Source organism: Octopus bimaculoides, chromosome 2 (assembly GCF_046866305.1).
Source record: "Octopus bimaculoides isolate indiv1 chromosome 2, ASM4686630v1, whole genome shotgun sequence".
NCBI lineage: Eukaryota > Metazoa > Mollusca > Cephalopoda > Octopoda > Octopodidae > Octopus > Octopus bimaculoides.
This window is the reverse complement of record NC_142929.1, coordinates 71,483,926-71,509,357: the sequence shown is the minus strand read 5'-3', so window position 1 is coordinate 71,509,357 and position 25,432 is coordinate 71,483,926. Positions and strand designations below refer to the sequence as shown.

At 38.1% G+C, this 25,432-nt stretch overlaps 1 protein-coding gene and 1 pseudogene across 5 annotated transcripts in view; both read right to left on the bottom strand.

The window, feature by feature from the left end:
- Window positions 1-9,137, bottom strand: part of LOC106883441 (centrosomal protein of 112 kDa) — a 237,973-nt gene extending 228,836 nt beyond the window's left edge. For 2 of the 5 annotated variants that reach the window (XM_089346985.1, XM_089346984.1), the window contains exons 1-2: window positions 8,830-9,110; window positions 6,583-6,672 (exon numbers count right to left, since the gene is read on the bottom strand). In XM_089346985.1, the coding sequence (XP_089203111.1) occupies window positions 6,583-6,614 (32 nt within the window). In that variant the 5' untranslated portion in view covers window positions 6,615-6,672; window positions 8,830-9,110. Of the gene's footprint in view, window positions 1-6,582; window positions 6,673-8,829 lie in introns of all 5 variants that reach the window. The other 3 variants (XM_089346987.1, XM_089346988.1, XM_089346986.1) reach the window with 2 other exon arrangements.
- Window positions 2,483-3,206, bottom strand: LOC149137111 (histone-lysine N-methyltransferase SETMAR-like; annotated as a pseudogene).
- Window positions 9,138-25,432: the final 16,295 nt, after the last annotated feature.

Genomic DNA, 25,432 nt, shown 5'->3' with positions numbered 1-25,432 from the left:
CAAATGATACTACTAATAGGTGCAGCTTGATGGCTGCACACTGTTACGATGGCAATGATGATGATGATGATGATGAATTTTGAAAGCTATGCAGTATAATGTGTCAGTATAAATGTTTTGCAAATGCTTAGTCACAGCAACTCCTTTCCTGGTTGTCAGGTTTGTCATCATCATTTAACATCTGCTTTTACCATGTTTGTATGGGTTAGATGGAATTTGTTGAGGCAGACAGATTTTGCAGCAGCTGGATGCCCTTCCTCTCACCAACCCCTATTTGTTTCCAAGCAAGGTAACATTTCCCCATGGCCAGACATGTTTTTCACAGAAGACAGAAAGAAAAAAGCAATCTTGCTGGTATAGCAGGTATGCTCATTTACAGCCATCATATGATGTCCAGTACTCACACACATACACACACACACACAAACTCAACAGGTTGCCCTCCACTCTCACAGAATTAACCAGTGCAAACAAGACTGAGTGCTCTGGGAAATAAAATAATAAGAGCAGTCAGAGAGCGCAAACCTCCACCAAGACAACACCAACATCCTCTCGATGATAAGCCAGAGATGATTTTTAAAATGAGAATATCTGAAATAAACTCAACTGCTCTCACAAACCAGAATACTAAAAATGAATCTGACCGCTCTCAAAAATTAAGTAAAAAAAATGGAAAAATAATCCAGAATCCTTGTCCGGTACTGGATCGATCCCAAAATCTAATCAGCTCGTGCCAGTCATGAAGCCAAACATACCTGAAAATTTCATCCAAATCCATCCAGCAGTTCTTGAGATATCTTGTCCATGGACAAACAAAAAAACAAACACAACTGAAAACAATACCTCCACCTTCGCTAAGATGGAAGTAACAATTCAGGGACCTTTTGAGTGGGATAGGCTTCTTTCAGTTTCTGTCAATCAAATCCACTCACAAAGCTTTGGTCGGCCTGGGAGTTATAGTAGAAGACACTTGCCCAAGGTGCTACATTGTGGAACTTAATCCTAGACAACATGGCTGGGAAGCAAGCTTCTTAACCTCACAATCAAGTCATTAATTTAGGTGGTCCTTTTATTCAGGTCCCTAAATCAATTATTGTTAATTAACAGTCTTAACAGAGACAGAGAATTTGTGACTAGTCAGCTAAGGGACCAGTATAAGAAAGGAAGGAAAAAGGGAATTGGCTACTGGTTACGTGACTGTAGCAGGCAGAGGAGAGAAAGGCAACAGGGAGAGGGAGCGACAGACTATATATATATATATATATATATATATATGGCCACAGTCAAACAACTGAAACAAATAAAATAATATATATAGATATATGAATACACACACACACACATATACATAATTATTATTTAAAACACTTTGATTTGGCTCAGTATCAAATGGACCATCACCAACAGAGTGCCACCCTATTCATTCACTCACCACCTGCAATTGCCAGTTCTGCCTCCATAAAAGGCACCACAATTCTCCATCAAGCTGAAACTATCAACAGGAAATATGAACTATTCTATTGCTTGGATATTATCACTTCTGAGGTTCTGCTTGCTCTGAAACATGTGCAGCCTGGATTTTATCTACTCCATTCCATAACTTTTGTATTATTTTTCGCATACCCAGCAACCCTGGTCACCTACCGTGAGATACAAAAAGAACTTTTTTCAGCTTATCACACTTCAATAGGAAAAAGATCCATGACCTTCCATCTCAATAAACCACTATTGTCCCTGACAGTTGTTTTTTTATATTTACTACGGATTGCTTGAAGCTAACTTTCTTCCTACACCTTGATCCCTGGATCATGTGTATATAAACACACACACTCTCTCTCACCAGTCTTACTTCTGCTACACCATGTGACCTGCCCTGACCAGTACTGGCCTATTTTCCAGGAGCCATCTTGGACTTCCTGGGTTTCTCCATTCAGCAATCTAAACCTGAAAGAGCTGGGTTTCTGTTAGAAGCCCATCAAACTGAATGGAGCTAAATCAAACTATTTTAAATAACAATACATATAACTCCTGCTAAATGTGTTGAGCGCCCTTTTCTTTCAGTTGTCCACTCACTCATGCATACGCACACACACACGTTTATGAGGGTTAGATGAAAAGTTCATAATCTGACCAAGATACTTTCATGGAATGTGACAAAATTAGGTTTATTTTTCAACATAGTCTCCCTTGCAGTCCACACACTTCTTCCATCAGTGTTGCAAAGCTTGAATCCCATTGATGAAGAAGCTTTCATCCTATTGCTCAAAAAAGTCATCAACAGCAGAGATGACATTATCATCACTGCAATACTGGTTTCCAGCCAAGTGCTTTACCATGTTGGGAACAGATGATAATCAGATGGGGCCAAATCAAGAAAATAAGGGAGACTGATCAACCAGTCCAAAGCCACAGTCATGCACAGCAGCCATTGAAACCAACGATTTGTGTACTGGAGGATTATCTTGAAGAAACAAGACTCCTTTCATCCGTTTTCCTGGGCATTTGGTCTTGATAGCCTTTTGTCTTAACTTCCTCAGTAAGTTGGCATAATACTCTCCATTGATAACGTGGCCCCTTTAAAGATAATCACTAATCACAATGCCTTTTGCATCCCAATAAACTGAGGTCATCACCTTCCCTGGAGATGAAACGGTCTTGGACTTCTCTGGAGCAGATGAAGAGGGGTGTTTCCACTACATGGACTGTCTCTTTATCTCTGGCTCAAAGTGATGAACCCAACACTCATCCAGGGTTAGGAAACATTCAAGGAAAGCAGTTGGATTTGCCTCAAACAATGTTAGATTTTCCTGTAATGTGATCAGTCTGGTGCTCTTTTGATCAGGTGTCAGAAGACATGGCACCCACTGAACAGAAACCTTCATCATGCCAAGTTCATTGGGTAGAATATTCTTAACTCTCTTACGAGATATGCTAATAGCATTGAGTATTTGATTTTTAGTCAATTGTCAGTCATCCATCACCATGTTGTGAACATGATCAATGTTTTCCTCAGTGGTGGCAGTTGTAGAACATCCAGATGTCAGGTCATCTTCAAGACTCTGCCTTCCCCTCCTAAATTCAGCTGCCCACTTTTGCACTGTTGATAAAGCTGGAGTGTTATCCCCTAATGTAGCTATCATGTTAGCTTGAATGTCCTTCGGGGCTAAACCCTTTTTCTGGGGGTACTTGATAACACCACAATGCATTGTGGTGTTATCAAATTTTGTCCATTTTCAAGAAGACGCTACTAGTTACTTTTGAAGTATTCTTTGAACACTCAAATGTAATTTTATCTCGAAAGAGATAATGCAGCTATCAATAATAAGAGTTGAATCTAATGCATGCAAGATTTCACATCTCTAGCATCATTTCTTCATAGTCACCCTATGAACAGCCCACCTTCATATATATATATAAATCTTTCAAATCCACTTGCAATGTTTTACTAAGCCTGGGTCTATAAGACACTTGCTCAAGGTGCTACACAGTAACTGAGAAGCAAACTGATTATTGGTTTCAAATTTTGGCACAAGGCCAGCAATTCTGGGGGAGGGGTAAGTTGATTACATTAGCTCTAGAAAATTCAACTGGTACTTTATTGACCCCCAAAAAGATGACAGGCAAGTTGACCTCAGCAGAATTTGAACTCAGAACATAAAGACTGACAAAATCTCACTAGGCATTTTGCCCCACATGCTAATGGTTCTGCCATTTCACTGCCGGAACTGGTATATTATTATTAATTTGTTCTTGACATACAGGGTCCTTGTAACTGGTCTTCAGATAAATAGTAATCATTTACAGTGACATAACATAAGAAATATTGAGAGGAGTCTCATAGTCAAGTGAATCTGACTTAACAAGTACTTAGTTTATCAAACCCAAAGGAGTAAATGAAAAGTAAAGCTGATTTCAGCTAGATTTGAACTCCCAGATATTCCTGTTCACCTTCTGCAATAAAATAATGATTTCCAGTATGGATACATTGGAATAGATCGAATCCTTTCAAGTATTTGCCTGGGGTGAGGATATGTTTGTGTTACCTTGTTTCTACATTGTGCGATACTTGTTAATGAGCATCATTGTCGTATAATTGGTATCATTTCCAATCTTTCATGAGAACATGACTGACCATGGAGAAATATCACCTTGCTTGGAAACAAGTGAGGGTTAATAGTGCAAGGGCATCCAGCTGTAGGAAATCTTTCTCATTAAGTTCCATCTGATCCCATGCAAGCATAGAAAAATAGACATCAAACTGATGATGATGATGATAAACTTGATAGCCAGGCAGGCAGTGCCTAAGCTTTGCAAGGTATCATACTGGCATGTTACTGTGTCTGTCAATCTATTTCCACCAGGTAATTAACAATCTCTATACAGGTACAAGTATGATCGAGTGATTAAAAAATTTGCTTCCCAACCATGTGGTCTGAGGTTCAGTCCCACAGTGTAGCACCTTGAGCAAGTGTCTTCTACTATAGTCCACGGCTGACCAAAGCCTTGTGAGCAGATTTGGTAGATGAAAACTGAAAGAAACCTGTCGTAAATAAATATATATTGTGTGTATGTGTGACAGGGTGCTGAAAAGTCCCTGGCTTTGGATAATAGAAAATACAGAAGGATCAGTTAATTATGATTTTATTCAACATATCCCCCTCTCAGATTCACACACTTATTGCAGTAGTCCTTCAGTTTTTCTAAGCCCTGTAAAAGAACTTGGAAGGTTGGGCCTCCACCAAGGCCTTTTGCAATACCCTTAAAGCCAGGAATTTTTTAGCATCTCCTCATGTATATATATATATATATATATATACAAGATGTATTCAAATAGTATCTGACTTTTATTTTTTCCCAACAAAACTAATGCTACATGGGCAAAATCTTTTGGGTGGGAGGTGACACAATCCTACATGCACATTCACGAAAATTTTCGTGCTGGTAGGCTGCATCAGTTCCTGGTTGTTATGCGTAGACTACAGATGTGTAGAGCACACTCGTTGAATTTTCATTTTCATGCTAAATGACTGAACACATCGAGCAGAGACCATAAACCCATGTCTCATCCGCAGTGATGATGGTCTTCTTGAAGACTGGGCTGTGGTTTGCACAGTCCAGCATGTCCTGAGCAATTTCCATGTGGAGTTGCTTCTGCTGCTCCACCAGTATCTTGGGGACAAATTTTGCCAACACTGACCACATGTACAAATCCTCTGTTAAAATGGAATGCTCTGACCGTATGCTTATTCCCACTTCATGAGCAATTTCCTGGATTGCTTTGTGATGGTCTTATATAATTTGCTGAACCATCTCAATCGGTTCCTCATTAGACCTATCAGATCCTGTTAAACTGTCCAACCCATGCCAACATGGAACAAGGAACTTAAATAATGATGATATCTTAGTAATATAATTGTAGGTCGGTTGGTTTCTCCAGTTGCACTTTATATCATAAAGAGAGGGTGGAGAGAGTAAAACAGAGAGATACAAAGAGTTGACACAAAAGGTGTAGGATGAGTGTATATACAAAGCTTGGTGACAAGCAATGAGTACAGGAAACACACGAGAGAGAGAGAGAGAGAGAATAATAAATACAGAGAAGGAAAGGAGTAAATGACAGAGTAGTTATATAATGAGAAATTTGTTTTATTTAATTTTAAGGTAATAAATAATTTTCTTTAGAAAACTATCATTCATTTCATCATTTTGTATAAGCACTAAAAAATTTAATAAAAGTTGAATTATAATAGTTATATTTACACAGTTACCCTTCATGACAGGTAACGTTCTAGTATGTTAATTATCCTTTCTTCTATAGGCAGGAGATCTGAAATTTTGAGGGAGGGGCCAGTCGAACACATTGACTCAATGCTGGATTGACCATTAAGCAAAATAAGTATGTGCTTAGGGCATCAAGGGAAGGAGGGGGCACCACAGAAATGGTAAATGGTTTACGGCCAAAAAAAAAATCACTTTAAACTGGCTAAAATAATATTCAGGATGCCTTTATCTGTACTAAGTATAGATGCAGACGTGTTATCTAAGATTAATTTTGAGGATCTGATCAAAGACTTTGCAATTCAAAAAAGTAGGAGGAAACTTTTCAAATATAAATAATGTGGAAGTATACAAAAATAAACATTATTTTCCCTCTTACTGTTTTGTTTCATTTTGGAAAATGAAAATTTATTTTATGGTTTGTTATTGTTTATATTTTGAATTACATAATTTTTTATGGGAGCACCAAAATCTTTTAAGTGCTTAAGGCCTCAATGGGTCTTAATCCGGCCCTGCATCAACTCCAGAGCTCTACAGGTACCTATTTCCTCAATTCAGAAAGGTAAAGTCGACGTTGGCAGAATTTGAACTCAGAACAAAAAGACAGAAGAAATGCTGCTAAGAATTTCGTCTGGCGTGCTAACGATTCCGCCAGCTTGCCGTCTTTTCGTATTAATCGTTATTTCTGTCAATCTACCAACCTCAAATAATTAGTAATATGTTAAATAACAACTATAGCCTTGGGGTTTTGTTATAAATTTCATTTCCCTCAAATATTAAACATTGATAACTTAATAAACTCACCTAGGATAACGTTTTTGGTAAGCAATTTTCATTAATTCACCTCGCTATTAAACAAACGCAGGAACAACTTGCACTCTGTCTCAGGCCAATCTACAAATCCATAGAATATTCGAAATAATTGATATTTTCCATCAACATAGACAATAGAGTAATCCCCCACATTTTCTCGCAATTTTTTCTTTTTTTTTTTTTTTGTCAAAAACCCGTGTTTTCGGACACGGAGATTCCGGAAAATTGCCAAAAATCGTCATTTTGAAATTTCGTCACCCCTCCCCCCAATTTCTTCATTTTCCACTTTTTTCCCTAACCCTAACAGTAACTCTAACCCTAAAACCCTAAACCTAACCCTACCCTAACTACAAAAATCTCCGTATTTTTCTGCATATTTAAAAAAATAAATAAATAAATAAGAAAGTAGCGGTAGGTAATTTCAAAATGCCGATTTTATTATTTTTTTTTTTTTGCAGATTCGTATTCTCCGTAGCCGAAAACGAGGGTTTGTGTAGAAAAAAAAAAAAATTTTTTAAAGGGGTGTTTTGTGGGGGTACAAAAGGAAGTCTTGCCGATGCACATTTCTCCCACCCACGAAAAATACCTGAGAAAATCACCCCAGGTCCTATATTTGACTTGTGACCAACTATAATACCGTATTTGATGGCATAAAAGAGACTCGGCCATATAAGATGTAACCTGATTTATTCAGGAAAAAGTGAGTACAAGAACAAAATTACCTTATGGGAGGTCGAACTATCCTAGAATTAAAACAAATGTCAACGAAAAACTACGCATCCGGAGTAATTTTTGAAAATAGTTTTTGTTTTCTTTTTGAAAATAGCGCGTCTTATATGTCATTCAAATACAGCAGATTTCAAAGTATAACTTCTGTTTCTGTTATAACAGCCAACTCACCCGCAAAGTACACATCACGGTCGTAAAATAAAATCAAAGATACATCAGAAAATGCAGTTCTAGATCATCTATGTCTGTATATAAAAGACGGTGTGTTCAGTATTTCTGCGTCCACACGGCGTTAGTATATACAAATTCTCCTCAGTGAGTCAAGGCATGTACAGTGTGTATGTCTTCAGGAGTTAGAAAGAAAAGTTTGAGGCAGAAGTGAATTCACGACTCTTAAATTAAATTGAAAAGCGTGTCCCATTGGCCATTTCATCTTTCTAAACTTGAACTTAAGAAACATATAGTTACAAGTGCACTCCTATATAAAAAAGTTGCTCATTTATTGGTGGAGGTAAAGAATACGCACACTACCAGCTTCAGTGTAACCCTAATCTTAAATGCTCAGTATGCGTGTTCTCTACCTTCGCCAATTTATTTCTATTCTCGGCCTAATCCTAACGCTAAGACCAAACCTAGATTCCGTTATTGTATTATTGCTCGCGTCACTATCACCAATAAGCACATTATTTGAGTGCAAGCCATTCTAACGCCCCCAAACTTTCTCCTCTTTCTTTATCACCCTCTTCATTTCCAAAGATACTTCTTTGCTTTCACTTCTTCAATGTTAATTCTTGCTTTCCTAAGGCGTATTCTGTGTAATTTTTTTTTTTTTTGCATTCCTTCATCTTTGATAATATGTCCCACTTACTTTTTTTTTTTGCATGTTATTAGCTGGTTTGTCTTTTCTAATTCGTCGCATAACTGCAAATGTTAAAATAAATTCCACGCAAAGGCACATAAACAATAGAGAGCCTTTCACTAAAGAAAGATACCAACGGCCAGTTCTTGTTTACATATCAAGTATATATAAGCACGTTATATCAACAATAACAAAATAATATAAACAATAGCAACCTGGAATAACAAACATTTTCATAAACTACATATTATAAACAACAAGCAGTTAATTATCCTCATGCCTTACCATTAAAGATTAGAATATAAAATTCAGTTAGTTTAAAATCTCTCTTGTAAACATAAACAAGTGCAATATCTATTAAAACAAGCTTAATTTTGTTCCAATTTATCCTTTAATACAAATTAATAAAATATTTGCTTGAAACTGCTGTCAGGAATGGAGAATCAATATGGCCACACACACATATATATATATATTATATATATATATATATATACACACACACACACACACACATGTATAATTTCAAACGAACGATAAAACTAAGTGTTAGAAAAAATTCAAATTCATAAGAAAACATTAAATATAAACGAATTCTGATTTTATTTTGCCTTTTAGCAGGCTAGTTATATATTTTTCATATCACTAACCTGAATATAAAATATATATTTTTACTTCTTGCCAACTGTCACTGCGTTTCCACGACAACCACAAAATAACACGTCAAAGCACCGATTAATGTGTATTTGTTTTTTCTTTACTTACACACTTTATATCTAGAAACATTTATCCAATTAAAGATTTTTCTCAAAATATATGGTATCTTCGTATAATTTTTTCTTTAAATGAAAAATATTTGCTTCAAATCAATCGAAAATATCAAATCTGAAAGAGTGTATGTTGCCAAGGACGCTTTTACTTCGGTTTAAAATCCCCCCCTTTAATTGCGGAGAGTTCCAACTGAGACGCTCTCACCTTATTACCTCCCTTATATTCACTTGAATTTTTTTTTTTTTTTTTTCTTTTATTTTAAGACGTTTCCACTGCCAATTCTCTTACCACAAGCATAACCTCTGCGTGGTCGCTCAACTAGCTAGAAACAGCAGCTAGATCTATTCTTCCGCTCGCTCTTCCTGGGAGGGTCGTGTGGGTAGTTTTCAGACACATCCTCCATAGGGCTCTATCCCCACGACCCTTCTAATCTCTCTCAACTTATAATCCACTATCTTCAAAATATACAAAGGAAACTTGGTACTACTTAAATACAGAGGTCCCGACGCATCTACGTAACCGTAACCCTAAAAACTAAACTTAACCCTAACAAACCCTAAAACTAACCCTAACGAGTATGCACTGTAAAAACATATCGTTACGTAGATGCATTGGGTCCTCTGTATTTAGTAGTGTCGGAAACTTGAGTAAGCACGACAGATTAGCGCCCCACTCTGTCTTTGCTTCCTTATAACTTTCTCTAAAAGAGAAATTTCTGTTTTTTAAAGATATTTTCCAGACACCGGCTTTGTTTCGTCATAACAACCTTTAAAATGGTTATTTTTCAAAGGAATTTTTTTACATATTCGTTATTGAGGGTACATTGCGAATATGTTGAAATTTAGAAAAATATTTAATAACTGAGGAGGTTCTAATTCTTTACTTCCCATCAATTTTGATATCAGCAATTTCCGTAGTTTTAGCAGCTTTCAGTGCATAATCTACACTCACGAAAATGAATTTCAGCAAGATGATTAGAAATACGCATTCTAAATAGATTTATTAGGAAAGAGAGTCGGGAAGGACCCGAAACTCCTAAAAAAAAAAAAAAAGTAATAGTGTTATCAATATAATCGTAATCTTCACCCTCGGAAATGTAACTTTCTGGGGAATGCAAATGTTTAAATCAAATTTGTAAAATTTCATTAAACATGTGTTCCTCAGAAACTTGTACAGAAACAGACACGGTGAGGCATCAATCTGCAGTTGTGCCCTTATATTGACGAGACGGGACTGGACTATCTTTTACTTATAGGTTTACTCAATTACACCAGTCCTGGGGTTATATAACCCCCCCCCCCACCACCACCACCACCACCACCACATATATATGTGGTTATATGTTGGACCACTGAACTCAATACATTTTTTTTTAATTCTCTATTTCCTCTTATTCTTTTCTGTCGAAGAGCGTATTCTCGAAACGTAAAAGACGTTTCCATTTTCCCCGAGCGTCAAACTAATACACTTGCTTCTTGTTCCTACACCTGTCTTCGTCTTTGTTTGTCTATAAATTTGAACTATATATATATATATATATATATATATATATATATATATATATATATATATATATATATATATGTATATATATATATATATATATATAATAATAATAATAATAATAATAGGGATAAAATCCAAAATTACAGGTAAAAACTCAATTAAAATCAATTTATTAAAAATTATGAACCTTGGTTCTTTTCCCTAAAACTTACACTAAACTGTCGTATGTCCAAATTTATCTATGCGTTTCTTTCAATATCTATTTTTGCTTGCAATAGCCCGTTCTTTTGGTCAAACTATCGTATCTCCAGCTGCTTCAGATGCCAAGATATAAAAAATTGTCAAAGCGTAGTACAACGGTTTTGCTATGGAATGGTGAAACTATTTTTTCTTTTTCTGAAAAAGCAACGTTTTGGGACTTACGACACTTTTGCCTAATAGCTCGATATGTGTGTGTGTGTGTGTGTTCTACTCTATCCCTACCCCTGTAACTTAAAAACTAGACGGCTATTTTGGCTGTGGCATACGAAATCGCTGAGGTGTGGACTGAGTAGCATTGAACTTGAATGAGAAGAGTAAGGTAGAAGTTAAGTTACGGAATCTAAATTTGGAAATTTCCAAGCAGTGGGCGGGGCTTGGTGAAAGAGGAAAATATATTATGACAGACGCTACATACATACGTACGTACATACGTAAATACATAGATACCTTAATACACACAAACACGCACACATCCACACACACACACACACCAATACGTATACGCATATTTAACTTTTAAACGCTGAGGAGGAAAAAGAGAGGTGAGTGTGAAGAATACGTCTTTAAAGGAGAGAGGAGGTTGGTAATTTTACAACAGTTGTTCACATGCAGCGTTTCTTCTGTCCATCACAGAAAAACTTTCACACTCAGACACATACATACATAGTATAACATACACTCTCTCTCTCTCACACACACGCACACACGCAAGCAAGCGCGCAAAACGTATAAAACCCAAATGATAGGTCAGGGATCATTTAAGGATTAGAAAGAAGGGTATAGGTGTAAGAAATCGATATTCAGTGGTAGGGAATTGGTAAGTTTACACAAGTTGTCGTTCAGATCGTCAACACACCTCCACTCTCTCTCTCCTTTCCCCTCTCTCTCTCTCCTTTCCCCTCTCTCTCTCTCTCTCTCTCTCTGAGAATCTGAGTAGTTGCCCGTCCTGCTGGAAATAACAGCCAAACCTCCCTCAATGTCACACGCTAACATTTAATAAACGAGAGGACACATTGGGTAAGACGGAAAAAATACACACACACACACACACACATGTACCCTATAAAAGAACTTTCTTTTTCTCTCCCACCTCTCTCTCTCTATCTTTCTATTTGCATTTTATTCTCTCACTGTACTTCCCCTTCTCCCTTTGTCGTTCTTCTCACTCTTTCCTCCTGCTTCCCCCTCTCTCACATAAAGCTATTTGACAGACAACTTTTACCATACATGCATTTACGAGATGGTGTCAATAACGATATTGCAGGGTCAGAGCTTGGAAAACTGTATTTTCTTCCAGTTTTACAGGAAGCCCAAGATACATGCATGAGTGGACACAAGGTGTTATGACTTATATACCTAATTGTGGACATCCTAATCTTTTTTTTCACTTTCACTTGCAATCCTAAATGGGGTGAAAACCAAGCAGAGCTTTGTACAGGGTAGTTCTTCAACAATAGACATGATCTAATTGCAAAACTGATTTAGTGGATCTAGTATCTACAGAAACGGCGATCTTACGTTACCAGTTCCAAAGCTGTCAATTAGACCACGTGTGTTTATTTACATCACATCAGCCTTTTCCGTAAAAGGGTTTTAGGGTTAGGGACGGAATTCCCTAACCCTAACCCTAAAACCCTTTTACAGTGACAGCTTTGGAACTGGTAACGTAAGATCGCCAAATCTACAATATAGGATCAATTGCATTTGAAGATAAAGTTATTTCTATGAAAGGGAATGAATTTCAGGAATATGGTTTTCCTCAAACCAATTTTTCTGAAGTTGATAAATTAACAACAGAGCTAGTAAAACGAACTTCTTACTATATTGAAAATCTATCAAAATATGTTCGCAAAAATGAACACAAATTGTTGCATGAACAAAAAGTATTTTACAAGGCTATATACAAAGGGTATTTTTTTTATCCAAGAGGAGTATAACTTTGTTAAGCTATATGCAAGCAAACTAGTGGAGACAAGAATACATTTATCAAAGGTTAGATTCGTTTTACACTCACTATTGACATTATTTTGTTTTCCTTCCCCTACCGGAAGTCCCTTTTCTTTTGCTGCTGACCAGCTTCCTAGCTAGCCTGAGGCAAAGTTTCTGTCTACAATTCGTATGTCACGAATCCTGCCCTACATAGCTCCCCACCGCCAGAACTTTTGACTGTCATTAGAAACGGGAAGGCATTTTAATTGTCCTGCCCATGCGTGTGGTTACTCGAGTATTTGGTGACCCTTGTCAAGGGTTGGCGTGATGCGTCTAGGTTGGGCCACCTGAACGGGGCTGTCAGTATCGATATGGGCTGGTTTCAATCTATCGATGGAGACTGTGTCTTGTCGTCCGCCAATTAGGAGTTTTAGGAATGTTTTATCTCTCGGATGTATGACTTGATATGGACCATCGTAGGGTGACTGGAGGGATCTTCGTTGTGTGTCACGTTGAACAAACACAGTTAGCCTAGCGGAGATCATTTCGTACAGATGATCTGGGTGTACCATGTGTTGACATGGGAACAGGGCGCAACTGGCCCACACTGTCTCTCAGTTGAGCAAGGTACATTTTGAATCCGGGTCTGACTTCATATTTGGAAGGAACTCTCCTGGCACTGTAAGGGGAGCACCATACACCATTTCCGCAGAGGAAGTGTTGAGATTTTCTTTTGGAGCAGTGTGGATTTCCAGCATCACCCATGGGAGTTGGTCAATCCAATTTGGCCCATTAAGTCTGGTTAACAGGGATTCCTTCAGGCGGCAGTGAAATCTCTCAACTAATCTGTTGGCCTGTGGGTGGTAGGCTGTTGTGCAGTTCATTGTGATTCCAAAAAGGTCAATCATGTCATTCCACAGTTTTGAGGTGAATTGTGGACCCCGATCGTATGAGATGATGTTTGGGACACCAAAACGGGTGACCCAGTTTGCAACGAAGGTTTGGCTGACTTTTTGTATTTCTATGCTGCAGAGAGGGGTAGCTTCAGGCCAACAGGTGTAGTAGTCTACCAAGGTCAGTAGATATGAGCCACCCTGTGAAGGTGGTGGTGATGGGGGGGGGGGGGGCGACAAGGTCAATGTTGACATGGCTGAATCGGGCCTGAGGTGGTTCATAGTTGTTGAGGAGTGCTTTGGTGTGTTGATGGACCTTGGCTTGTTAACAGGGGATGCAGGACCTGGTCCAGTCCCCGATTTGCTTGGCCATACTGTGCCATATAAATTTGCTTGACAACAGCTGCTGTGTGGCTTTAGTACTGGGTGGGAAAGTCCATGAATGATGTTGGAAACTTTCTTGTGCCAGGCTGATGGGACGATTGGCCATGGCTTCCCAGTGGATACATCACACAGTGGGGTTGTGCCGTTTGAGCCAAAGTGTACATCCTGCAAAGAAAGTGATGTGATGGCAGTGCAGTAGGCCCTGATCTCGTCATCTGTCTGTTGGATTGCAGCCATAGCTTCGTAATCCAAGCCTTCCTTATTGGTGCTAGGTAGGTGGGAGAGCGGGTAGGAGCACAAGAGAGTGTGTCGACAACTGGGTTGCCCTTGCCAGCTATGTGTTGGATGTCTGTGGTGTACTCAGAAATTGCCGATAGCTGTCATTGCTGGCGTGCAGACCAAGGCTCCGAGAGCTTGCTCATAGCAAAGGTGAGTGGTTTGTGATCCGTGAATACTGTAAACGTGCGGCCTTCAAGGAAATAGGGAAAGTGGCAGACACCTAGATGGACAGCCAGTAGTTCCCTGTCGAAAGCACTGTATTTCTGTTCAGGGGGTCATAGTTGTTGGCTGAAGAAGACAAGCAGTTACCACTGACTGTTGATGTGTTGTTCCAAAGTACCCCCAATGGCTGCGACGGATGTGTCAACTGTGAGTGCAGTCCAAGCTGACATATGAGGATGGAACAGCATGGTTGCTTGAGCCAGGGCTTGTTTTGTGGATTCGAAGGCTCAAGTCATTGTACTATCCCACTCCACCTGTCTTTTTGAACCATCTTTTGACAGTGCCTTGTATAGGGGTCTCATCACTTTTGATGCAGAAGGGATGAAGCGATGGTAAAAGTTTACCATGCCCACAAATTGATGTAGAATCTTGCTTGTGGTGGAGGCATGGAAAAGATAGGATAGCTTATACTTTTTCTGGCAGGGGTGTAGCACCAGCACTTGTGATTCAATGTCCCAAAAATTTGATTTCTGTCGCACCAAAAATGCACTTGGCAGGGTTGATTACTAAACCATCCTGTTCCAGTCTATCAAGAAGAGTCACTAGATGCTTCTTATGTAGCTCTGCGTTTGGGCTTGCAATAAAGATATCATCTAAATATGCAAAAACAAAATCGAGACCTCTGTACACAGTATCCATCAGATATTGGAAGGATTGTGCTGTGTTTTTCAGCCCAATGTCGTTAATGTATCGCTGGGTGTTAATTTTAACACCTGAGGGCACAAAAACGAGGGGTGACCTTCCAGTGGCTGTCACAGCCACCAAAACCATAACTGACTGGGAATTTTGATACACTCCATAGTTGGTCATTCTGGTGGTTTGCTGTTTGTTTGATGTCAAATTTCTTTCCATCAGTGAACAGCACCTGTGCCCAGCGTCGCCTTCCTGACACTTGTAAAGACATTCAAGCAAGATCGTTGCCAGTGCCGCTGGACTGGCTCCTGTGCAGGTGGCACATAAAATACACCATTTTGAGCGTGGCTGTTGCCAGTACCACCTGACTGGCCTTCGTGCTGGTGGCACGTAAAAGCACCTACTACACTCTCGGAGTGGTTGGCGTTAGGAAGGACATCCAGCTGTAGAAACTCTGCTAGATCAGATTGGAGCCTGGTGTAGCCATCTGGTCCACCAGTCCTCAGTCAAATCGTCCAACCCATGCTAGCATGGAAAGCGGACGTTAAACGATGATGATGATGATGATGACTGCATAACGCAATGTGTCAGTCCCCTTTAAAGACAAGCGGTCGTGATTTGAAGGAGATTTGGCTGTTATTTCTAGCAAGTCTGCTTTCATTTTTGTTATTAATTAGCTTCATGTCAAACCTGATCAAGGTTACATATGATTAAAGATGTTCCACTTGAGATCATTCTTTTATTCTTTCATTCAGGCAGCCAATGACAGAACATATACGTGGTTGTCTGATCTGTTAGAAATAATACTGTCGCGAGGGGTTCGCTTTGCTTGAGTTGAGCTGGTCAATAAAGACATATTTTGTTGGTTGTATTGATGGTAGTGGTAGTTGTGATGGTGGTGGTGGTGGGGATAAAGATGATGATGATGATGATGTTGATAGTAATGAAGATGATGATAACAGTGGTGGCTGCGATGGTGGTAGGGGATGATGATGATCACGCACGCACACACACACACACACACACACACACACATGCTGTGTGAAAAACTGAAGCAAACTTACAAACATTTAACTGTAATATTTATTGCCAGGCATAAATATATTTGGTGTTGGCGAATTACAATGAATAATATTAATAATTATTGAATGAGAGGAGAGGAAATCTGCTTTGAAAATATAGAAAGCTATCTGTGTGACATCATGTGATCAGTCCAAAAATGCACAAAGTCATCTGTGCAAATCTCTGAAGCAATCTGTGGTGTCAGCATTTCTGTTGGCTATCTGCCTGGCAAGACTAGAGGCACGTGAGTCAGTCATCTGCCTTCAACACTCAGTCGAAGACGAAACAGTTGTTATAGGAGACAAGAGGTTAAATTTTAGAACATTCAAGAAAGCCATATCATGCCACAGTCTTGCACTGTTTAGTTGATTTATAGACTGATCATATGAAATTGTGGTGGTTTGCTATTGAATCTCTGCTACAATACCAAACCTCTATCAAATTACACCACAGTTTGTTTTTGAATTAAAATGCAGTTTACCATTCTAAAAAAAGTGAAAGTAAAACTCATTAGAAACTGGAATTAGTGATATATTTAACCCTTTAGCATTTAAACCGGCCATATCCGACCAAAAGTATTCTGCCTGTTTTATGTTCAAACTGGCCAGATCTGGTCTCTCACACCAACCCTACAATATCGTTTTAAAAATTAACAGCTGTCTCATCAAGATCTCATAGCTACAAGATAATGCATGATTAGTTCAAAACAATGTGGATAAAAAAGCATTAATTTTGGCAGAATAATACAAACACTAAAGGGTTAAAGAAATAAAAATGATGCAGTGAATGTATATAAGGTATGGCTGTGTGGTAAGAAGCTTGCTTCCCAACCACATGGTTCCAGGTTTGGCCCACTGGATGGCACCTTGGGCAAGTGTCTTCTACTATAGCCTCAGGCCAACTAAAGCCTTGTGAGTGGATTTTGCAGAGGGAAACTGAAAAAAGCCCGTTGTGTGTGTAGTGAATGAGAAAAGTTTGGTTTGCAATATTTGCAGTCATGTATGCTTGTCAAGAGCAGGGCTCATTAGCCACCAACAGAGCCACAAATGCAAAATATAAGTTAGTCCTAGAGTGCACAATGTTCTCGAAGGTCAGCAATGGTCTTCCTCGGTCATAAGTGGACAGCCATCGTATATATAAATATATATATATATATATATATATATATATATATATATATATATATATATATATATATATATATGTATGTATGTATGTATGTATGTATGTATATACATGTACGTATTTATGTGTGTGTCTATGTTTGTCCCCTGCCATCACTTGACAACTGATGCTGGTATGTTTACGTCCCTGAAACTTGGCAGTTCAGCAAAAGACACAAATAGAATAAGTACTGGGCTTACAAAGAATGAGTCCTGGGGTTGATTTCTTTGACTAAAACCCTTTAAGGTGGTGTCCAGCATGACTGCAATCAAATGATTGAAAAAAGTAAGAGAATAATAGAATAGCTTCTTTAAAATTTCTGAACCTATTTTGCCCCAAAGAATCACTTGTATCACAATGTCACTTGAGTTTTTCTTGGAGAACATCCATTGCTCTTCGATAGTCTGAGTATGGAAGCTCTTATCATTTGACTAAAAAAATTTAAAGAATGATGGACATCTTCACAATTATATATGTGACCAAAACTTGCATTGGAAACTCATCCATCAGATATCAAATGAGTTTATGTGGGTCTTTTTATTGGTCTTTGTTGTTGGGTATGCTAAGTTATGTGGAGGTGCAATGGCCCAGTGGTTAGGGCAGTGGACTCTCAGTCATAGGATCACGGTTTCGATTCCCAGACCAGGCGTTGTGAGTGTTTATTGAGCGAAAACACCTAAAGCTCCACGAGGCTCCGGCAGGGGATGGTGGCGAACCCTGCTGTACTCTTTCACCACAACTTTCTCTCACTCTTACTTCCTGTTTCTGTTGTGCCTGTAATTCAAAGGGTCAGCCTTGTCACACTGTGTCACGCTGAATATCCCTGAGAACTACGTTAAGGGTACACGTGTCTGTGGAGTGCTCAGCCACTTGCACATTAATTTCACGAGCAGGTTGTTCCGTTGATTGGATCAACTGGAACCCTTGATGTTGTAAGCGACGGAGTGCCAACAGTTTAGAATCAACTTCATAATTAGAATTTGAAATTTATGTTGCGGTTGTTTTCATTGACTTCTAAAGCGATAATAGAAATGAGTAAGGCTCACAAGTTAACAAAGAGGCTTCTATGTGAAAGGGCTTCCTCTAACTTTTCCTTCTGGCATACCCTTTTATCAGGGCCAGTAGTGTCACAGTATCCTGTGTGAACAAAAGAGAGAAAAATCAGTGGATACCATAAAACTGATTGTGGACTTGAATATTTGTTACTGGTCTTGATCCATCACTACGCTGCCGGGTAACGTCCTAGTCGTGATGAAATAGATCCTTCAGCAGAAGGCTACTACAATGATCACAATGATATGCTCAACAACAATCTGTTTTTTCTTGAAACAAATTTTAATTCTCTCTCTCTCTCTCTCTCTCTCTCACTGTATTTCTCTCTCTCTCTCTCTCTCTCTCTCACTGTATTTCTCTCTCAACAACAATAACAACCTGTCATCATAGTGAAAGTATTTTTTTAAAGTCTATGTTGCATTGTCTAATATGTTGAAACACATACAGAAACACACATACACACACACAACCAAAAAGATAACTATATGTATTATATATATATATATATATATATATATATATATAGTTTTAGGGAAAATAACCAATTTTCAAGAACTTTATCTATAAGGCTCAATTTAATTTTAATTTTTTATAAATTGATTTTAATTGAGTTTTTTACCTGTAATTTTGGATTTTGTCCCTAATATTATTATATATATATATATATATATATATATATATATATATATATACATATAGTTATTTTTTCAAGTCTGCGTTGCATTGCGTTGACAGACTTCCACTTAAAATTCCTGCATTTTAAATCAAAACTTGTTAGTTACTATAATGGCAACGCTACTTATCTATCTATCTATCCTTCATGCTCTCCCCCTCTCTCAACAACGTTTTCTTCTCCCCTTCTTCTAAATAAACATTGTGACAGGGGTTATCACTCCTTTTGATTCCTCCCTTTCTTTTCTTCCTTCACCTGTTATCTTGTGATGGACAGACAGGCAGAGATCAATTTCTCTTTTATAGTGTAAGATCAATTTAATTAAATTTAAAGAGTTCAAATCCTATGGTTAATATTGCCCCTTTTGATAAAATAAAGTACTTATCAAATACTGCAGTCAATATAATCAACAGAACCCTCCCTAACAAATTTTTGGCCTGGTGTCTTTGTAAGAAATCAATTATCTTTAATTTTATGTTAATAGTTTCAGAGAGGTAAACCCATATATCATTCTGAATTGGCTGTAAACATGGCTGAAAAACATGGCTGAAAAACCCTTGTTCACAACAATAAGAGAATATGAACAGCAAATGGCTGTCCTCCACACATTTTTTACATTCACAGGTTGTATCTGATTAGTAATACCTTCAAAATTCTAGTGAGTGTTTTTCAAACCTCATACACCTCCACTATTTCTCTTCCTTACAGTTAGGGGTACATGTGCCTTAGTTTAAGAATCTCTGTTTTATGTGATTGTTTTGTTTGACTTGCTAGAAATTTGAAATCAAACTTCACATAAATTACACCCTGCTGACTTAAAAAAAAAGGAAGGTCATCATCATCGTCATCATTACCATCATCAACTTCATCGTTGTCATCATCACTTTCGTTGTTATCGTCATCATCATCAACTTCGTTGTTGTCATCATCAACATCATCTATTTCTTTATTGCCCACAGAAGGCTAAACATAGAGGGGACAAACAAGGACAGACAAAGGGATTAAGTCGATTACATCGAACCCCAGTGCGTAACTGGTACTTATTTAATCGACCCCGAGAGGATTAAAGGCAAAGTCGAACTCAGAACATAACGGCAGACGAAATACTGCTAAGCATTTCGCCCGGTGTGCTAACGATTCTGCCAGCTCGTTGTCGTCGTCATTATCATCGTCATCATCTTCGTCATCATCATCATCATCATCTTCGTCATCATCATCATCATCATCTTCGTTATCATCATCATCATCATCATCATCATCATCAGCAGCAGCATCAGCATTGTCATCATCATCATCATCATCATCAGCATTGTCATCATCATCATCATCATCATCATCATCATCATTTTAACAGCCACTTTTCCATGCACATGAGCCACAAGGAATTTGTTGTGGCAGATTTTCTACAGGTGGATGCTTTTGCACATCATCTGTATTCAGTGCCCACCTCTCACTACCATGTAAGCATTACTGCCAAATTATACATACAAGATGAAGACCAATCTGGCATTGACTCACTACCCACAGCAAAGCATCATCCAAAATATAAGGCCTTACTGATAACCAGTCCAGATCAATACTGCATACCCCTTTCTTTCCCCCTTGACACATAACCTACACTACTAGATACACCTAGCATACCTCTATGCTTCGACTGCATTGGGGCATCTTAGCTTCTCAACATTAGGAACAATACCAATGGGAAATGTCTAAATAAAAAGATCACTTTTTGTTTTCATAATTAATTGGCAATACTTGAAATTCTTAGCTCTTGAGTCACTCTGTATCTTCTCCCAATTAATAACATACATACATACATACATACATACACACACACATACACACACGTTTTGAGTTCTATTTTCCAGTTTGTATCACTAAGCCTATACAAAAAGATGTTATTTTAATTTTTAAATCTCTCTAATAAATCAAATAAAAAATTTTATAATTTCAAATTTATTACATCATAAAATCCAATGACTTGTGTTTAGTTAAGGTCAAATCTGCTAATCTTACCAGGAGTGTCTTTGCCAGAATGCTCATTGCTGAGAGTGTACCAGCTTGTATGTATTACAGAGTGTGTGAATAGTTGGCTTCCAGTGAGATTGTAATCGGAAAGCTAATCTTAAAATAACAAAATCACATTAAATCAATTGCAATGTTAAATTACCATCAACAACAGCAGAAACAACAAAAAAAAAGTCAAAGAAGATTCTAGAAAACTATAAAGTTTTATTTGTTTTTCCTCGTTATTATACTTTTAAAAAAATTTAAATTAACTATTTTATTGAATTTTAAATTTAATTACATTTTATGTTCAATACCATTGTTGTAATTGCTTTGCTCAAGGCGCAGGAAAGGATATAAAAAGATGCAACAAAATTATTCATTAATTTTTACACCATTCATTTCCCTCTGTCTGCGATGTTATAGTGGTTTATTAAAGAAAGATTTCTCTACCACTATATAGTCTTCTCGATATTATACAATTAGAAACAAAATACTTTATTATTTCATTGCATTGTTTTCCTTATTCATTTAGAGTCAACTTCAATACTTAAATGGTTGATTGGTTGGCTGGGTTGTGTTCTCATTGAGAAGATTATAGCAGTCAATGGAAGCAGTCACAGCCATTGCAACAGTAACAAACTTCCCAGCAACCACACAAACAACATCAGCAATTATTATTACAGCAACAACAACAACAACAATGACAGCAGCAGCCAATACCACAGTCTCAGAAGCAATCCCATTCCCTACCATCCTGTAATTTCAATGGTGTTGGCAGTGATGATCCCACTGAAGACTACAGTGCTTTCTGTTGCAATGGCAGAAAGCTCCTCTGTAGTAATTCTGGGCCAGAGGTTTTCCTTCTGTTGTGCCACATTCCTGCATTGGAATTCCAAGGGGTGGTTGGAACTGCGTATTCTGTAGAGGTCCTGAAGTTATCAATGAGTCAACCCTTTAGCATTTAGACTGACCGTATCTGACTCAAATATTCTGTTTGTACTGGTCAGATATGGTCTCTCACACATCCAAAAATGTCATTCTAAAAATAGACAATCATATCATCAAAATCTTGAAGCTCTAGGATAATCATCATCATCATCATCATCATCGTTTAACGTCCGCTTTCCATGCTAGCATGGGTTGGACGATTTGACTGAGGACTGGTGAACCAGGTGGCTACACCATGCCCCAATCTGATTTGGCAGAGTTTCTACAGCCGGATGCCCTTCCTAATGCCAACCACTCCGAGAGTGTAGTGGGTGCTTTTATGTGCCACCGGCACGAAGGCCAGTCAGGCGGTACTGGCACCGGCCATGCTCAAAATGGTGTATTTTACATGTCACCTGCACAGAAGCCAGTTCGGTGGCACTGGCAACGATCTCGCTCAAATTTCTTTTCATGTGCCACCGGCACAAGTGCCAGGAAGGCAACGTTGGTAACGATCACACTCAAATGGAGCTATTTACGTGCCACTGGCACGGAAGCCAGACCATTGCTCTGGCAACATATATGATTAATTCAAAACAATGTGAGTAAATAAACATTTCCAGCATCGTGACGCGTAATCACGGAGATGTGAGTTCGAGTCCACAGCTAACCACCTACACTTTTTTCTGCAAAATAGGGGTAGTTTATCCTGTTCAGGCTATATTATTAGCATTATCCTGCAATTGAGAATTTAAAATCACTTCTTTAACTTTCTATTACATTTCACAGAATAATCTGAATGTTAAAAGGTTAAAAGTTAAAATGATTACCCTCTGAGTGGCAGAAAGAAACTAAAAGTTCCAGCAGGGCTGCATGACAAAGAACTTAAGGTATGTGAACAAGTTCTTCTTGAGATCTTCTGTCACAGTATTCCAGAAACCAGTGAGTAAAGCTTCTTCTGTGGAAACCATGTCTGGCCATAGAAAATTCATCTCAACAAATTCCATTTGACTTAGTATAAAAAAGTAAATCGTTAAATGATGCAGATAGCACAAAAGATGCACAGGTATATTAATTGCACCCCAGTTTCAGCAGCACTTTTTCAGGAAAAAAAGTTTTTTTTGCATTAAATTATGTAATTTTTAAAGCAATCTAGTTTATGGCAGTTCCAACTTCACATATAGGACCTTGCATATAGGGTTTTTTATTCTTGTACTTGTTTCAGTCATTTGACTGCAGCCATGCTGGAGCACTGCCTTGAAGGGTTTTAGATGAACAAATCAACAGGAGGACTTATTTTTTTTAAAGCCTAGTACTTATTCTATCACTTTCTTTTGCCAAACTGCTAAGTTACAGGGATGTAAACACACCAACACCAGTTATCAAGCAGTGATGGGGACAAATGCAGACACAAAACACACACACACATACAGAGATATATACATATGTGTGTGTGTATGTGTGTGTGTGTGTGTGTGTGTGTGTGTGTGTGAGTGTGTGATGGGCTTCTTTTTGTTTCTGTCTACCAAATCTGCTCACAAGGCTTTGTCCAAGGTACCACACACTGGGATTGAACCCAGAACCATATGGTTGGGAAGCAAGCTTCTTACCACACAACCATACCTGACAATTTTTTTTTTTAATAAGTGTCTTATAAGCCATCAAATACAGTATTTTGTAACCTACTGGACTAAAATATGTTTTGTTTCCCTTTAAGTTTCAGGCTTTTTCTCCAAATGAAATGAAGCTTAACATCTGAGATATTACTGGAGTTACTTAGAAAATGATGCAACAAGATCACAATGTAGTAAATCTTGCACAGAATCTATACAAACAGGAATCGATTACCAAGATAAGTTGTTCAATCAAAAACATCCAGCCAATCCAAGAGGATCCTCCACCCGACACCACTTCCACAAAAAATGAATGAATAAATGAAGGATGAACTTTAAATTTAACAAATTTCCTCTCTCCTCTAATGTCTCAACAAGCTGTATGAGCATATTATCTGGGCTTTGTAATGTCAGAAAAGTTCACTTATATCATAAGGTTGTTGTTGTTGTTGGCACTCCGTCGCTTACGACGTCGAGGGTTCCAGTTGATCTGATCAACGGAACAGCCTGCTCGTGAAATTAACATGCAAGTAGCTGAGCACTCCACAGACACGTGTAACCATAACATAGTTCTCGGGGATATTCAGCGTGACACAGTGTGACAAGGCTGACCCTTTGAATTACAGGCACAACAGAAACAGGAAGTAAGAGTGAGAGAAAGTTGTGATGAAAGAGTACAGCAGGGTTCGCCACCATCCCCTGCCAGAGCCTCATGGAACTTTCGGAGTTTTCGTTCAATAAACACTCACAAGGGCCAGTCTGGGAATCGAAACCGCAATCCTATGACCGTGAGTCCGCTGCCCTAACCACTGGGCCATTGTGCCTCCACATCATAAAGTAGTTTGTTATTAAAAAGATTTAACACCTTAACTCTTACATCTCATTTAGATCTACTTCAGTATGTCAGTTTTGGAGGCCTTTTTTGCTTTTTGAGATTATTTCTCCTTCTCATTTAGAGTTGGTGCTAGTTACCTCTAGGATACTGATTTATGGTCTTTCAAAGGGGGGAGATAATTTCAATAAATCAAGAATATATATTATATAATATTTGAAACACTTTTATACATTTTTATTGTTCAAATACATGCCTGAAGCAAATTTTACATCATATTTATACTTGGCGTTAGGAAGGGCATCCAGCTGTAGAAACTCTGCCAAATCAGATTGGAGCCTGGTGTAGCCATCTGGTTTCACCAGTCCTCAGTCAAATCGTCCAACCCATGCTAGCATGGAAAGCGGACGTTAAACGACGATATATATGATATGATATCCACATTCACACACGTGTGCACATCTGTGTGTGTGTATGCATAGATACATGAAAAAGTGTATCAACAAAACACTGTTATGCAAATCAGATTTTCTGGTTTAGTGAATTCCTTACTTTTAGCCTTTAGCAACAATATATATATATATATATAAATATATATATATATGTATGTATATATATATATATATTCACACTGAGATCAAATAATAGGTATGTCCATGCGCTCTTAAAAGCTGTCTCAAATAGCAATGACGCCTGTCAGATCCCTCTACAGCTCTCCTTTTCTGCCCATGAAGATCTTATAAAACCATTTGTTTAACTCTCTTCTATGTCTTTAATTACACACTGTGGCATGGTTAAAACTTGCAATACATTAATAGAGTATTTACCATTATACCATTTATACCATCAGGCATTTAGATTATCCAAAACACTGAGATCAAATAATAGGCATGTCCATGCTCTCTTAAAAGCTGTCTCAAATAGCAATGACGCCTGTCAGATCCCTCTACAGCTCTTCTTTTCTGCCCATGAAGATCTTATAAAACCATTTGTTTAACTCTCTTCTATGTCTTTAATTACACACTGTGGCATGGTTAAAAC